Consider the following 17571-nt stretch of genomic DNA (forward strand, 5'->3'; position numbering starts at 1 on the left):
TATTGTTTGTTGTAATACGGTTTGTATAGACGTGACGAGAAAATCAGCATAACGAACAGTATAATTACGACTTTTAAAAAATGGTGCATAAAGCCCCTCATGATTAACTGGCTCTCCTTATTTTGACAGGAACCCACAGAATCCATGGATCCAGATGATCTGATGGAACTGGAGATGGACGAGCTCAATCAGCATGAATGTATGGCCTCTATGACGACCCTGATTAAACATATGCAGAGAAATCAGATTACACCCAAAGTAGATGAGGTCAGTATTGGTTCATGGTTTAGCACCTCTCTAGTTTAAGAACATAGTTAAGTATTTGAATAGGTTGCTGACTGAGGTTGTGAAATCCCTGTGGAAGTTTTTAACAACAGATTAGACAAATATCTGTCAGGCATGGTCTAGGTGCACTTGGTCGTGGCTCAACGCAGGGGGATGGAGTAGATGACCTCCCAAAGTCCCTTCTAGTCCTGTATTTCTATGACTTTTTAAACTCAAGAAAGGAGGTTATAATGGAAATATTGTTTTGTAACCGTTGTTGCTATCAGTCCCTAGTGTAATAGAATAAAACCTGTGGTAATCTTGAGTTATATGCATTTCAAATGACCTATTTAATTTTGATTTCAGGGAATAGTTCCACCAGACCTTCCTCCATGGATGAAGTTTATACATGGCAAATTGGGGAATCCATCTGTGCCACTAAATATTCGCCTCTTCTTAGCAAAACTTGTTGTTAATACTGAGGAAGTAAGTGATTTTTCAAAAAAATTGTATCATATTCTCTCTCTCTAGTAAAATATTATCTTAAATTGATTACAACTTCAGCTGTGTAAGTCTTTCAGAACAAAACCCCACACCAGTTAAACCTCTCCTAGATACAACTTTAGTTACTTGACCTATTGAAGGGAGGGTGTTCCTGGCGTATGTGTCAGGTGAAAGCCATGTGATATTAGTTGGCTCAAATGAGTTTTAGCAACTCCTGTGAACCAAAACTCCTGAATTTTGTATAGCTCTAATTGCAACAGAATATAAAGCTATGTGGTCACTGAATGAGGTCTGTAGTGACTCTGTGGAAATGTTCTTCCTTCCTCTATTTCAGGTGTATAATGTTTCCATCCTACTTCAGCCAGTCTCTTTAAAACAAAGTATTATGAACCAAAGGAATCCTACTGTCCCATTACATTGTATATAAGATCCTAAATGTTGAAATTTCTGCAGTTCAGTGAATTGTCAGTCAGTACTGTTCTCAAAATAGCTTAGTGCTAGTCTGGTGACAGAGTAGCAGCTTTTAACATTAAAAGCTAAATGAGAAATGTGTGCGTGTGTGCATGGGCGCATGCACTCGCTTGCTTGTTCATTCTGGATGGGTGGGTTACTATTCTGACTTCCATGGGTAAGACTTAGTGTATGGAAAGCTGGTAGATGGGCTCCAGTGGAAGAAATCATGTGCTTTGCCAATAATAACGAACTTGACTTTTCAGGGCTTGCACACAGAAATACAAATGGGGTATGTAACTAATTTATCAATGGGGAAATTTTCTTTGGGAGCTTTTCAAATTACTATCGTGAGGGCTTTGTACAATATTAGGCAAAAACTATACAGAGAAGGTTGATTTCTAAATGTCTGACAGACAGAAGTTGGACCTTGATGGGGATGGATCACTTGATAATTATCCTGTTCTGTTCATTCTCTCTGAAGCATTGAGCACTGGCCACTGTTAGAAGACAGAATGGTGGGCCAGATGGACTGTTGGTCTGACCCAGTATGGTCATTTTTATGTTCTTATGTAAAAAATAACTATGCCTGTAACAATGTGATGCATAAATGCTTTTTGCATAGTAGGTTTGTATAGATAACTGTTCTTTATTTCTTCTAGGTTTTCCGACCTTATGCAAGGCAATGGCTTGGTCCTTTACTGCAGCTTGTTGTTTCTAGGGATAATGGAGGAGAAGGAATTCATTACATGGTGGTGGAGATAGTAGTTACTCTGCTTTCCTGGACTAGTATAGCTGCTCCCAAAGTAAGGAAATGTGGAACACGTTTAATTACAGTAGACTTCGCTTGCAACCCATCGGTTGCCAGTAAAAAGTTGCTATTATCTAGCAGTTGCTAATAAGCAGAAGCAGGTTTGTGGGGCAGGAGCCAGGGAAGGAACAGCTGGGACATGCCTTCCTTGGCTGTAGCCTTGCAACCTGCCTGTGGGCAGGGCAGCAGTGAGGAAAGGGCTTTTCTTCCCAATGCTGGGGTTTTCTGTGGGAGCAGTGGTGCTGGGAGCCCAGAGGGCTGCACTGCACCTCTTTCTCCATTCTCTGGGAATCAGGATTCAGCGTGTCCTAGCACTTTCTTCTCTGCATGAAATCCTGAAGCAGGGAGCAGCTTGGGGAGCACAGGGAGAGATACTGCGAAGCTCCAGGTTGCAAGTTTCAGCCTTCCCTTCCCTCCGAGCCTGCAGTCCCTTACCTCCTGTATGGTCCCTATGCACGGGCAGGTTTCTGGTGCTGCAGTCCCAGAAGGAAGCCCTAGAATGGGTTGAGAACTGGCCAGAGGCAGGTTTTCAGGTCTGCAGCTAGGCAAGGCACATCCCTGCACCTTTTTTCCCTGGTTGCAGCCCCACAAATCTGCCTGCAGGTGGTTCCACTTCCAAAAAAAGTTTAATAAGCGGCATGCCATTGCCAATATCTGAATCCCTTTAACATTAAAGTAAATGGAATGGAATTGATTCCCAGCAAAATGTTGCTACGAACTGGAAGTTGTTAATATCTGGGTGGCTATTAAGTGGAATCTACTGTACTCTGGTGATAGTTTTGTAATGAGTTTTTAAAATTATGTTCATATAATCACAGAATCCTAGAGTTATAGGACTGGAAGGGATCTTGAGAGCTCATCTAGTCCAGTCCCCTGCCCTCAAGGCAGGACTAAGTATTATCTAGACTAGACCATCCCTGAAAGGTGTTCGTCTAACCTCTTAAAAATCTCCAATGATGGAGATTCCACAACCTCGCTAGGCAATTTATTTCAGTGCTTACCTACCTTGAAAGTTAGGAAGTTTTTCCTAATGTCCTACCTAAACTACCCTTGCTGCAATTTAAGCCCATTGCTTCTTGTCCTATCCTTAAAGGCTAAAGAGAACAATTTTTCTTCCTCCTGCTTAAAACAACCTTTTATATACTTGAAAACGGTTATTGTGTCCACCCTCAGTTTTCTCTTCTTGAGACTAAGCAAACCCAATTTTTTTTCAATCTCCTCTCATAGGTCATGTTTTCTAGACCTTTAATAATTTTTGTTGCTCTTCTCTGGACTTTTTCCATTTCATCCACATCTTTCCCAAAATGTGTCATCCAGAACCGGACACAATACTCCAATTGAGGCCTAATCAGCACAGAGTAGAGCAAAAGAATTACTTCTCATGTCTTGCTTACAACATTCCTGCTAATACATCCCAGAATGATGTTTGCTTTTTTTGCAACAGTTGTTTTTGCAACTTTTTTTTGTTACACTGTTGACTCTTATTTAGCTTGTAATCCACTATGATCCCCAGATCCCTGACCATAGTACTCCTCCTCAGGTAGTCATTTCCCATTTTGTATGTGTGCAACTGATTGTTCCTTCCTAAGTGGAGTATTTTGCATTTGTCCTTATTGAATGTCATCTTATTTACTTCAGACAGTTTCTCCAGTTTGGCCAGATCATTTTGAATTTTAATCCTATGCTTCAAAGCTCTTGCAACCCCTCCCAGCTTGGTATCATCTGCAAAGTTTATAAGTATACTCTCTATGCCATTATCAAAATAGTTAATGAAGATATTGAACAGAACTGAACCCTGCGAGACCCCACTTGATATGCCCTTCCAGCTTGACTGTGAACCACTGATGATTACTCTCTGGGAATGGTTTTCCAACCGGTTTTATGCACCCATCTTATAGTAGCTCAATCTAGGTTGTATTTCCCTAGTTTGTTTATGAGAAGGTCATGCGAGACCGTATCAAAAGCCTTGCTAAAGTTAAGATATGCCGCATCTATTGCTTCCCCCCATCCTCAAGGCTTGTTACCCTTTCAAAAAAAGCTATTAGGTTGGTTTGACGTGATTTGTTCTTGACAAATCCATGCTGACAGTTACTTATCACCTTATCTTCTTAGGTGTTTGCAAATTGATTGCTTAATTATTTGCTCCATTATCTTTCCGGATACTGAAGTTAGTGTTGGGGACACTGGGGCATGGCCACTGGATAACTCGAGGGAATGGAAGACCACGAGTGTCGATGAAGCCCCCTCGCACTAGGCCCAAGTGTCCTTGGCCCCCTTCCCCCCCTCAGCCTCCCTCCCCCCCCCGCCCTGGAGGCACTCGCAGCAGTTATGCGCACTAGGCCCAAGTGTCCTTGGCCCCCGCCTGGAGATACTCGCAGCAGTTATGCTGAGAATCTGCAACAATATGTTGCAGAGTCAGACTGCCTAAAACTAAACAAGGCCAAACAGGGCAAATATAAAAAAACAATGCTAAATAAAGCAGCTTTATGTATAGTTTAACAAATAATACAAAAAACAAGGGAACTAGCTGGTAACTGGATTGGCTGGCTATATAAGTACTTAAGGCAGCTTGCTATTAAATAAATATGCTAAAAAAAAGAATGTATAAAAGTCTGTGTAACTTCCTGCTCTGTGTACAGGATTTGAGATTCTAATCTCCCTGTACCTTTTTGAAGCTTCAAATAAACTTTTCTGCTTCTCCACCCCGTTGTAATTATTGGGTGAAGCACACCGGGTAGCAAACACCCCCCCCCCCCCCCCACCACCGCTGTTGCTCGTCTCTGGCACTGAGTGCCGGCAACATTAGGATGACTGGTCTATAATTCCCCAGGTTGTCCTTATTCCCCTTTTTATAGATTGGCACTATATTTGCCCTTTTCCAGTCCTTTGGAATCGATCCCATCTTCCATGACTTTTTGAAGACAATTGCTAGTGGCTCAGATATCTCCTCAGTCAGGTCCTTGAGTATTCTAGGATGCATTTCATCAGACCCTGATGACTTGAAGACATCTAGCTTGTCTAAGGAATTTTTAATTTGTTTTTTCCCTATTTTAATGGGATGATATTATTTTATCGATCTTTCCTCAGTGCTGCTTTAATCATTAACCACTGTAAATAACTAGATCATCTTAATAAGAAGCAAGTTTAGTTCATTAATTAAATCAATCTCTCTGGCAACACTGTAAGTAACTTATTGAGCCTGTGATCCTCCAGGTTCTTTCTTATTGGTCCACTAATGGACACGTCAAGTGGTAGAATGCACAAGTTCACAACATACCTGAGAAATACATTAATGAACTCAAAAATCTACGCCCTGTCATGTCATCTTGTAATATTTTTTAGACTGATGGTAAAAGTTAGTGCCACCTTCATACTTCCCTTCCCCAAAAGACTTATCAGTACTGGTATAACTTACTAGTGCCTTTTGGACGCTCAGTTTGCCAGTTGTAATAAGATGCCAGGATAGTTACTCTGTATCACTGTGAGGGCTAGAATGTCTTTTGAGTCGGTGTGAAGCAATGGAAACAGTCTCTAGCATGGTTCAGAGCACTTTTTATTCAGAATATCACCACATTCAATCATCACTGGGATTCAGGGATCTGTTACACTGAGAATATAAAAATTGGATGGTATCTTTTCCATGCTAATAGTCCTAGACCATTGTGATATCATACATCACCACCATTACTCTTCAGCTAATTTGCATGGAACAGTTTCATTAGTTGTATGAGGCATACTGCACTGATGGTGGATTAGTTGGCCCAACTGCTATAGTTCAAAGTATGGACTTTCACCTGTTTTCATAACAAGTTGCCAGGGCTCTCCTACGTAAAGCTAACAAAGTTCTGGTGAATTCTGAGCTTGACTTCCCTACAAACTTATACTGCTGAACATGCCTTTTCCTTCTGTACACTTATTGCAAACTCATAGTCAACATTGTGTTAGCTAACTTGAGAATTCAGAGTTATATTTTAAACATTAAACCAGTGGAGAGTAAAAACGTTCTATGCGTTCAGATTATGAACAAAAATATTGTTTTATATAGAATTACCATGTTGCTTTTTGTTTCATGTTAGGGGAATATTAAAGATGAGATACTGGCTAACAGATTACTTGAATTCTTGATGAAGAATGTATTTCACCAGAAAAGAGCAGTGTTCCGACACAACTTGGAAATTATAAAGACAGTTGTGGAGTGCTGGAAGGATTGTCTCTCCATACCGTACAGGTAATATCAGTATAAAAAGAATGTAGGGAAAATGTGAACTGAGCTCTGCAGAGGTGAAAGGGTTAGCCCGGTGGTTTTCAACCTGTAACACAAACAACTTGCAGGTGGTCTGAGGATCTGGTCCTTTCACAGGCAGTAGTGAGGCATCCATAAGTCTTCAAGTGGTAATGCTTCCTGCTAACAGTCGCTCAATCCAGGATTGTACATGGATTTTAGTGGCTTTTTGACCAACCAACTATTTTTTAAAAACAAATTCTCTTAGTGCTTTAGCCAGCTGCTCTCTCCCTTTGTGGTAAATTCACCTACATTTCTGTCTGTTGTTGACACCAAAATTGCAGAGGCAGCAACACACACAACTCATGCTGCTAAGAATCCTGGATAGATAAGAATTACAATGAGCTGTATGCAGTGAGAGAGCAGAAGGCAGGAGAAACTACTGAGAGGATTTTTTTGTCTGTTATTGCACCATTGAGTTAGCAGCTGGTGATGTTCAGTCATTGAGGATAGAACACAGAAATCAAAGGATGAAAGTTTTGTGGGGGGGATAATTTCTGGGAATTTGCAAATATTTTATACTATATGCATTCCCAATAAAGTATTGTTCATGTAGCCACGGTCACTTTCACCAGATTTGTACTGTCTTTAGCATGTACTCTGTCACATGCATATATATACATATATATATTTTTTTTGTACATCCTTGTGCTGCAGGTTAATATTCGAACAATTTTCTGGTGGAGATCCTAATACAAAGGACAACTCAGTGGGAATTCAGTTGTTAGGTATTGTTCTTGCTAACAACTTGTCTCCCTATGACCCAAAGTGTGAAATAGACAGCGTGAGGTGAGAAGCATGTCTATTTGGGGAGTTAATTTTTTATTATAAACCTTACAATAAGCTGACCAAGAAGGATGTTGGCAGCATGGAGGGTGGGATTTGGAATGCTCACCTCTTGGAGCTTCTTGTCTCTCTGGCCCCACCACCACCCCTAAACTCCTAAGTTGAGCAAGTTGCTCCAGCTAACTCCGCAGCTGTTCCTTGCTTTAGGAGGTGAATTGGCGGGAGCGTAGATGTATCTGCACTTGGCACTATTCTGACTCCTGCTTTTACAGTTGTTGAGCTCTTTGGCACCCAGTGGAGTCAAGAGTGGCGAAACAGGTATTTGTGGCACTCCAGATCCCAAAAATTCAAAAGGGGAAGTGTTGTTACCACCTGAAACCTTCATGGATATGGGGTGTTAGTGTAATAGCACCACAAAGACTGCAGTTAAGACTCTGAGTGTGGATGCATGAAATGGAGAGCGGCAAAGAATATTTTTAGAGTTTCTTAAATGTCTGATTTTCATGGAACATCAAATACTAGGGTGAATGGACCACAGCTGATTTCCTTTGTATGTTAGGTACTTTCAGGCTTTGGCCAATAACATGTCCTTAATAAGATATAAGGAAGTTTATGCAGCTGCAGCAGAAGTGCTGGGACTTATTCTTCGATACATGGCTGAGAGGGAAAATGTGAGTGTGTTACATTGTGTCTTTTATCATTATTGTATTAAAGACTGTTATATCTATAAGTCTAAACTGAATACCCAATTCTAGCTTCAAAATGAGAGAACGTTAAATTTAATAAGGCCTCCCCAGAAGTTCGGCAATAGCAGAAGATGCTATCACAGGAGAATCAGAATTCAAGATGAGATTAGCACAGGCTGGGCGCACTTTGCCTCAATTCTTATGAACCTTTTGTCTTGACCGTGGCAGTGAATGGATCTGGGGGAGTTGTGTTCACCTCTTTTCTGCCAGTGGGACTGACAAATAGAAATTTTTCAGATATGAGGGAAAGTGAATAAAATGTGAAAGTTAAGAATTCTCAGGGCTCTATTTGATAGAAGATTTCTAGGAACCTGAAAATAGGGACTTAGAATGAAAGTGCTTTCTCAGCTGCTGCTCTTGAACTGTAATTGTGGCACTCCTGTAAAGCAGGTATGTAGCTGTCTTCCCTGTCCAATACATTCCATTTTGTTCATCCTTTCTCATTCTCTAGGGTGCATGATGAATATTGTTGAACCCTTGCACTCTTCTCATTTTCAGTCTTATCCATTCCTCCTTTCCTTTAAAAAAAAAAAAAAAAAATCTGTCATTTTGAATGAGTAAGCAGGTGTGGTAGTTAATATTCTGTGTGTACCTTGTATTTCTTTGCAGATAAAGTTAATTTAATAGAAAATGGCTTTTTATAGTATTTATTTTACTGGAAACCTGCCACACACCATCAGGAATTATTTAGTGTTTGAAATAGGAATATCGTGTGATTTTTTTCTTTCTGTATTTAAGCTGTTGGTCTCTGCACAGTTAATAGAAACTTATGAATTGTTAGACAGCAGCTCTGTTAAAGCAGACAAGTTGTATTTCATCCAGGCATGTTGTGCTACTGCTGTGAATTGTCATAAATGTCAAGATTAAGCCAGTGAAGTTTCACTGTAACTAAAAATATCCCCCGTGTAATAGTACTGTTACATAATTTGAGTGTTCCTGAGTTTCTGGTGTTGGCATTTGTTTAATGATAAAATGTTTCTGATCTTTCAGATATTTGAGGGTCCAGTTTATGACTGTGTCATAAAACAGTTAAAACAACATCAAAGCACCAAAGAGGACAAGTTTATTGTGTGCTTAAATAAAGTAGCAAAGAACTTTCCACCTCTTGCTGACAGGTATAGTGAGAGATGATACCCTGTATATAGAAAAATCATTATCTAATAGAACAGTGGTCCCCAAAGTCTGGGGCTCACCCCCCTAGAGGGGTGCAGAAGAACGTTCAGGGCAGGGCCTGCACCAGACTCCATGGAGGGCAGGGAGAGACCACCGCCCAGACCAGTTCTGCTCCCAGCTACAACTCCACTCCAGCTGCAGCTCTGCCCTCATTCTCTTTCCTCCCCCATATCCAGTTCAGTCCCCAGCTCCACCTTCAGCCCAGGCTCCTCTGCTGAGCCAAGTGTGCAGTAATGGAGAGGTGTGTGGACAGATCCCATTACTTGTAATGGGGGACACAACAGGAAAAGTTTGGGCACCACTGTAATAGAATATAACTTCTTATTTGTTGCTTTGTGGGCTCCTTATCATGTAAAGGTTTATGAATGCAGTATTCTTCTTGATACCAAAACTTCATGGTGTTCTGAAAACATACTGTCTGGAGGTGGTGATGTACCGTGCAGAGGAAATAACTGATCTCTACTTACAATTAAAGAGTAAAGATTTCATCCAAGTCATGAGTCACAGGTAAGTGGGCACATGACCAGTGCATGATCATCTTGGCAACCTGGGAACATAGTCTGAATTTTGCAGTGTTATCTTTTTCTAGTAGTGATGCAAGTTTTACATTCCACGTGCATTTACATTTCCAGTTTTTTTTCTTGAGAGCCTTGTTCTCTTCTTTGAGCAAATGTAGATTAGAAAATCTGGCAGGTTTTTTCTACTTCTCTTATTCAAGTTGAAAAGTATGCTTGCTGTAGCTTTTTTCCTTAGCCATATGGTGAAATCCTGGCGCTACTGAGATCAGTGGCAAAACTCCCATTAACTTCAGTGGGGTCAGGATTTCACCCTTAATGTGTATTTAGTTTGGTTCGACAGATTTTTTTTTTTTCAGGTAAACACAAAAATAGTAACTAAAAACATTTTTATGCAATATGAAATTGCTAAATATTACTTTAATGTTCAGCTGTATGTGTAACTGTAAATAGAATAATGAAACCAATGCAGTTGCTTTTTATCTCCTTTAGAGATGATGAAAGGCAGAGGGTGTGTTTGGATATCGTATACAAAGTGTTGCCTAAGCTGAAACCACTAGAACTAAGAGAACTTCTTCCTGGAGTAACAGGGTTCATCTCTCACCCTTCTCCAGTATGTCGGGAGCGCATGTATGACATCCTGATGTGGATTTATGATAACTACAGGTATGGATTCAGTTTCAAGTAGTGTCTTCCAACTGGGTAAGAGCAGTTATATAAAAGTGATCTGAATAGTTACTTTCCTTATGTAAAAAGTGAGGTGATGGTGTTATCACAGCACTGGGAGCAGAAACCTTTGAGTTCTACTTCCCTTCCTGAGGCTTGGAAAACTCACTTAAACCTTTCTATCTTCATTTCCCTGTCTGTTAAATGGGGATGATAATTGTGTACTTCTTCTAGTGATGGTCCCTATTGTATTCCACTGTGGGTCTACCCATGCACCCGGAGCCAGAGAATTTGAAAGTAGCATCCATTGGTCTGTGCATGCACCCTGGCTCACCTCCAGCCTCTGATGGAGGGGATAAAGGACAGGGAACCATCTCTCTAGTTCCTTCTCACCTCTGCCTGATCTGGGTTGGAACCTCCAGTGTCTGTAGTTTTGGTTTTGTCCTACAAGATAAGATTTAGATTTAGTGTTGTAAATGGTTTTAATAGCTTGTACAGATTTTAGTGTTTTATAGATTTCTTAGTGTTTAAATTTAGTCTCTTTGGAGGAACCCTTCCCTGTTCAAGTACTGGACTATGCCCAGGTCTCCAAGCTTCATATTCTGCACTTGCTGCCCGCAATCCTTTTCGATCAGCGATGACTATCTGTATGCCTTGGGGAAGCCTGCATCGCGGTGAGTTGCAGTATCCGCCGATGATTCCTAAGCCTTACCCAAGAAGGGCGGGAACTTCATCTCTAGAAACACCTCAGTCGAACTCAGGTCAGGAAACCATCCCTGAACATTGGCCTGATTCAGGAAGCGATGTGTCTCCTGGTGCGAAGTCCAACTCTGGAGTAGGAGCGTCTAGCCCCACAGATGCCCCAGTGGGATCTTGTCAGGAATTGAGGAAGCCCCTACCAAATTCACTGTCCATTTTAGTCAATTTCACGGTGATAGGATTTTTAACATAATACATACCATGATTTTAGCTATTTAAATCTGAAATTTCACAATGTTGTAATTGTAGGGGTCCTGACCCATGAAGGAGCTGTAGGGTTGCAAGGTTATTGTGGGGGGGTTGCGGTACTTCTAACCTTACTTCTGCACTACCTTCAGAGGTGGGCAGCTGGAAGAGTGGTGGCTGCTGGCTGAGAGCCCAGCTCTGAAGCCAGAGCCGCTGCCAGCAGCAGTGCAGAAGTTAGTATGCTATTGCCACCCTTACTTCTGAGCTGCTGCCTGCAGAGCTGGGCCCTCAGTCAGCAGCTGCCACTCTCTGGCCGTCCAGCTCTGAAGGCAGCAGCGCAGAAGTTAGAATGGCATAGTATGGTATTGCCACCCTTACTTCTGCGCTGCTGCTGGCGGGCGCTGCCTTCAGAGCTGATGCCTGGCTAACAGCCACCGCTCTCCAGCTGCCCAGATCTGAAGGCAGCGCAGAAGTAAAAGTGGCAATTTGCAACCCCCTTGAAAGAACCTTGTGACCCCTCCCCCCCTACAACTCCCTTTGGGTCAGGACCCCCAATTTGAGAAATGCTGGTCTCCCCTGTGAAATCTGTATAGTATAGGGTAAAAGAACACAAAAGACCAGATTTCACTCAGGAGGGGGAGACCAGATTTCTTGGTCCATGATGTGTTTTTCAGGGCCATGAATTTGGTAGGGCCCTACTCATAAGCATGAGACTAAGTCTTTCTTTCTCTAAATCCACTTCAGGGAAGTCAGATTCAACTCTGAGCAAAACCCATCAGTTTGGCCTGTGAGGACTTAGTGTGTCCTTAGTCCCTGAGGCATGACAAGAAAGCCCATAAGCATAGGGCTACATCATTCTTGGCACCTCCCAAACCCTGAGATCCGCCGGCACTGACAAAGACCAATCATCAGCTTTGCTTGTCCACAGCACCAGCTTCATCAACAGTTACACAATCTTCTCTGGCTCCAGCAGCTTGGACAAGTAGAACCCCTCTCACATCAGGGAGATCAGATCCATTGCTGTTCCACAAGACATTTTTGCTCTCCTGGATCTGGAATTTTCTGCTCCAGCACGTCCCTCCATTTCCCAAAAGATAATATCACAAATGAGGGAGTTGACCACTGAACGGAGTTCATCACCTGTCACATGCGCAGAATAAAACTATCCTCCAACAGCCATTTCAACTATTCCTGCTACATATCCCTGCTGTTGTGGATAAATCCTAGTCAGGTATGTATGCGCTTCTCTTTTCTCCCTTCCTCACCAGACAGGACCATTATTACAGATCATTCTTGTTCAGTTGGGGAGGCCACATGAACAGCCACAAAGCACAAGCTACCTGGACATCTTCAGAGCCCAAGAGTTCCAAGCTGTCCGGAAGGCATATGAGTCCTTTCTTCCATACATCCACGCTCACTATGTCCTTATAATGTGAGACAACATTACAATTGTCTTCTATGTCAACAAGCAGGGAAGAGTGAGATCTGTCCCCCTGTGTGCAGAAGTAGTTAGCCTATGGAACTGGTGTCAGCAGTCAAATCACCCTATCAGCAGCTTACCTTCTGGGGAAGCAAAATGTGCTTGCAGACTCCCTCAGCAGACATTTTGCAGTCAACCATGAATGGGAGCGCCACAACTTGGTACTGTGTAATATTTTGCTCAGTGAGGCACCCCAACCAGGGATCTGTTTGCCTCTCAGATGAACACGAAATACATCACATATTGCTCCAGAGGAGCCCTAAGTATCTCTCCCTCGGCAGCACTCTACTTCCTCAGTCAGGCCAGCTCAGCTATGCCTGCCCTCCGCTATCACTCCTTCCACAAGTTCTACACAAAATCCAGCAGGACAGGGCATGGGTCATCCTGATCACCCCCTGCTGGCCCAGTCAGTTTTGGTTTCCCATCTGCCTATGCATGTCATCCCTACTACCAATCATCCTCCTAGTGTTTCCCAGGCTTCTGACTCAGTAGAATGGCAAGATCAAGCACTCGATCTGTGTCCATTACACCTCAGGGCTTGGTATTTGGATGGGCATTATCCTTAGAATGTTCATGCTTTGTAGCCATGCAAGACATCCCTTCTGATCGTAGAAAGGACTCCACTCAAAGATGTTTCTTAGCTAAATGGAGGTGCTTTTCTTCTTGGGCACATCAGAGGACCATTCTCCAAGAAACAGCAGATGTTCCTTATCTTGGAGTGTATATCCTTTTTCTGAAGACATCAGGCCTGTCCATCAGCTCCTTGCGAGTCCACTTGTTAGCAGTTAGTGCATACCGTTCACCTTCTCAAGGCTACTCTGTCTTCTCACACCCACTAATCACCAGATTCTGGAAAGGCCTAATCACAGCCTTCCCATCTATTCAGAAGCCTACTCCCAGTGGGACCTGAGCCTTGTTCTCTCAGCACTCACAAAGCCCCCCTTTGCTTTTTGCTCCATGTCTCTCCTTTCCATGAAGGTCACTTTCCTTATAGCCATCTCCTCAGCTAGAAGGGTTGGCGAGCCTGGGGCAATATTCCATAAGGATTAGGTTTCTTTGCATCTACACCCCAAATTCAGTCACAGAGCAGTTTTAGAATTTTACCTTAACCAATCGATTCACTCACCTGTGTTCTTTCCAAAACCACATGCATCTGCAGAGGAATGAAGATTCCACTCCCTCAGTGTTCAGTAGGGGCTTGGCCTTTTACCTGCAAATAACAAAACCTATCAGGAAGTCCTGCAACTGTTTTGTTGCTGTAGCAGAAAGAATTGGGGGGCACACCATCTCCACCCAGAGACTCTCCAAATGCATCTCTGGCTATATTCTACTCTGCTGTCAGCTGTCAAACCTTCTTCCCTGCCAGGGGATAAGAAGTCATTCCACAAGAGCACAAGCAATGACTATGGCATTACTTCAGGAGGCGCCCCCCCTTGATATCTGTAAAGAGTCCATGTGGGGCTCTGTTTACGTATTTGCGAGACATCATGCCCTGGTGCAGGACTCCTCTGCTGATACCTCCTTTGGGCCGGCAGTCCTCCCCTCAGTTCTACTGTCTATATACTTGCACCATTCTCCAAGTACTTCTTGTCGGTCACTACAGTGGAATAACAGGGACCTTCACTTGAAGAAGAAGAGGAGGAAGTTACTGACCTGTAACTGGAAGTTCCTGGAGGTGAATGGTCCCTATCTGTATTTCACTACCCATCTTCCTCCTCTGCTTTGGATCTTCTCTTATTTATGGTAAAGAAGAAAGTGAAGCGAGGGTCTGGCTGCTCTGCCCTTTATCCCCTTGGTCAGAGGCACGAAGTGAGCCAGGACACATGCCTGAACCAATGGATGCTACTTTCAAATTCTGCGGCTCTAGAGGCATGGTGCACATGCGTAAACCCACAGTGGAATACATCTCAAAGAACCTCCATTTACAGGTCAGTAACTTCCTCTTACCTATCATGGATTTGTGAACTATTTAATATTAGTAAAGCACTTTGAGGATAAGTGCTAAATTTGATTTATGACAGAAAATTGGTCTTATTTCACCATATTATTGAATTCTTGGGTGTGTTGCTTTTCTGCCTTTTTCAAGTTCTGTTACATTTTCACAGGGTAAACAAAAGAAGGGCTTGCCTTCTCCTCTGAAACTTCCAATAGTGTTGTTTCCCAAATTGACCAGCAGAAACTTCTAAGGAATAGCATTATTTAGTTTCTTTCTACCTCTTTTTTCAGAAATAAAGTATCTGAAATATAACCTGCCGAGATAACTGTTCTCCACTAGTCTTGGGATCACATGTCTGCTAGCCACTTACTAAGCTTTGTTGCTGTGTGGCTGTGTGTTCACTGCAGTGTAACTAGGCAAAGTCAATGCTATACCTCCCACTTGAGTTTGATGCCTCCTAGCTATGTTGCAATAAAAGCTATAGAGCAGGGGTCCCCAAACTATTTCAGTCGTGACCCCCTTCCCTCTGGGAGAGCAGGGGTGGGGCAGGATGGGGGAGAAGAAGCTGCGTTTGGGACAGGACAGGGAGTCACCGGTATCTCTGCAGTTGTCAACTTTCTGACTGCAGAAAAATGAACACCCTTTCCATGCCCCCTGCCACACCCCTTCTGAGCCCATGCCCCTTCTGAGGTTCCACCCCTGCTCACTTCATTCACCCCCACTCTGTCGGTCGCTCTCCCCCAACCTTGCTCATTTTCACCGGCCAGGGCAGGAGATTGGGATGTGGGGGCAGGCTCTGGGGTTGGGGAGGGGACTCAGGGCTGGGGCAGAGAGGTTTGGAGTGTGGGAGAGGGTGCTGGCTCTGGGAGGGAGTTTGGGTGTAGGCTCTGGCCAGGCAGTGCTCACCTCGGATGGGTCCCCAGAAGCAACTGACATGTTTCAGTGGCTCCTAGGTGGAGAGGCCTGGGGGCTCTGCACTGCAGTTCCTGGTCAATGGGAGCTGCGGAGCCGGTGCTTGAGGCGGGGGAAACACTCAGAGCCCCCAGGACATCCCTGCGCCTAGGAGCCGCGTGGACAAGTATGGAGCCTGCCTTAGCCCTGGTGCGCTGCTGATTGGACTTTTAATGGCCCAGTCAACAATGCTGATGGGAGCCGCCAGGGTCCCTTTTCGACCAAGCATTCCTGGGTGGCGCTCCCTCCTCGGGGGGCTGGCCTGGGCCCACCGCATCCCCCCGGACATTCCTCTGTGTCCCCGGGGGGGGGGGGGGCACAGTTTGGGGACCATTGGTATAGAGCCTTGTCTCTGTGAGGGTTTGCATGAGGTTACTAACATGCGTTATCTCTCTTTAAAACAAACAGCAAACCATCATCGTTTTGGGGCAGTGAAGACATAGCATGTATGAGCCAAGTGCACTGCCATTATTTTTATTTTCCCCGTGTTTGTTCCTTTTGTTGCAAGTTGCATGAGAGAGAAATCAATAAGACTTTCTTTCCTTTTCATTTTATATCAGGGACCCAGAAAGCCAAGCAGAGGAGGAATCTCAGGAAGTATTCAAACTAGCAAAAGAAATGCTACTTCAGGGACTGATGGATGAAAACTCCGGACTACAGTGAGTCGGCACACCGAGTATTGTGATGGGTCAGCTGAGATGCTTAAGTCTTGAATGCGTTTTTGTTTTGTTTTGTACAACAGATTTTTTTTTAGGGGTTTTTAGGCTATTAAGATATGTTAAGCAGTAAACGTAATAGTGACACCTTGCTCAAAAATTTCATGTTTGTTTCTGGAGATGGTTATCTTGTTTTTCCTTCTTAATTGGAAGACATAGCTTTCCCTATTTCAAAGTTTCCAGTTACATTTCATGAAGAGGCTATATTACTATTAATCATGCTTATTATGGTAGTGCCTAAGGGCCAATCAAGTGTAGGCCGCCATTATGCAAACTGTACAAACGCAAAGTCGGAGATGGTCCCTGCTCTGAAGAGCTTACAGTCTAAATAGACAAGAGAGACACAAGGTGGGGGAAGGGGTAGAACACATGTGATGGTGGCAAAAGTCGTGTTAGTTCCACAATTATTTTTGTGGAGTGTGGGGTTAGCTAGGAGGGGATACTCGTAGTAGAAAGAAAAGGAAAGGGAGGTGAGGGGGACAGGGCAGGGGAGATGAGAGTAAGATGGGCAGGTATGGAGTGAAGCTGAGGTGAAGAGGCTGTGAGGATGGAGGGGCACGGAAAGGGCTTGAGCTAATCAGTACAGGGCAGAGAAAGTTTGAGAACATTCTACAGTTTTGACTAGAATGCTCTGCTTTGACTGCTTCTGCTCCTGCCAGGTGGAGCCTCTGGCTGGCTTCTCTCTGCAGTTCTCTCCCAAAGCCACATGGTGAAAAGGCAGGGAGGCACCATCTGGGTTCTAGTGCCCCTAGACTGGGCAGGGGCTCCACTGCACATTTCTGAGACCAGGGCATGCTGGGGGAGAGATGGCTCTGCCTGGGCTACATTTTATCCCAACCCCAGTGCAGCAGTCCCAGCTTTGGCTGCTTCTGGTCCTACCTGCTGATTCAATGTCACTAACAATGATCAATTTGGAAAGTAAAGACAATATTATAAACTGTTTAAAGTACAGTAGAACCCTGTTTGTTTGTCCGGTTTAATTGGGATCGGGGCCAGATTAGATAATCCAAACTCTGTATAAACTGGACAATGGGAAAATACGATGCTGCAGCACCATCTAGTGGTCCCAGGAGAGATCACCTACTTCTGGCCCTGGAGTCCTGGTTGTTAGGTAAATGCAGAGAGCTGGTTAAGGGAGGGTTGGATAAACGGGGTTCTAGTGTATAAAATTAACAGAAGATTAACATTTTAAGAAGTGTTTGTATCCTATTCTCTTGCACTACATTTAGCTGAAATAGTGAGAATTTGAAAAAATGTTAAGGGCTTGTTCTAAAGCCTATTAAGTCAATGGGAGTCCTAAATCAGTAAGTCTCTTTAGTTTATATTAGACTTAATCCTATGTTAAT

General features: G+C 43.4%; 1 protein-coding gene across 3 annotated transcripts in view; it reads left to right on the forward strand.

The window, feature by feature from the left end:
- Nucleotides 1-17571, forward strand: part of PRKDC (protein kinase, DNA-activated, catalytic subunit) — a 162302-nt gene that overhangs the window by 83147 nt on the left and 61584 nt on the right. For all 3 annotated transcript variants that reach the window (XM_048840604.2, XM_048840606.2, XM_048840605.2), the window contains exons 47-56: nt 130-267; nt 631-750; nt 1881-2024; nt 6106-6257; nt 6969-7100; nt 7657-7768; nt 8834-8958; nt 9374-9523; nt 10024-10197; nt 16070-16168. In XM_048840604.2, the coding sequence (XP_048696561.2) occupies nt 130-267; nt 631-750; nt 1881-2024; nt 6106-6257; nt 6969-7100; nt 7657-7768; nt 8834-8958; nt 9374-9523; nt 10024-10197; nt 16070-16168 (1346 nt within the window). The remainder of the gene's footprint in view (nt 1-129; nt 268-630; nt 751-1880; nt 2025-6105; nt 6258-6968; nt 7101-7656; nt 7769-8833; nt 8959-9373; nt 9524-10023; nt 10198-16069; nt 16169-17571) is intronic.

Source organism: Caretta caretta, chromosome 2 (genome assembly GCF_965140235.1).
Source record: "Caretta caretta isolate rCarCar2 chromosome 2, rCarCar1.hap1, whole genome shotgun sequence".
In the NCBI taxonomy this organism is placed as follows: Eukaryota; Metazoa; Chordata; order Testudines; family Cheloniidae; genus Caretta; species Caretta caretta.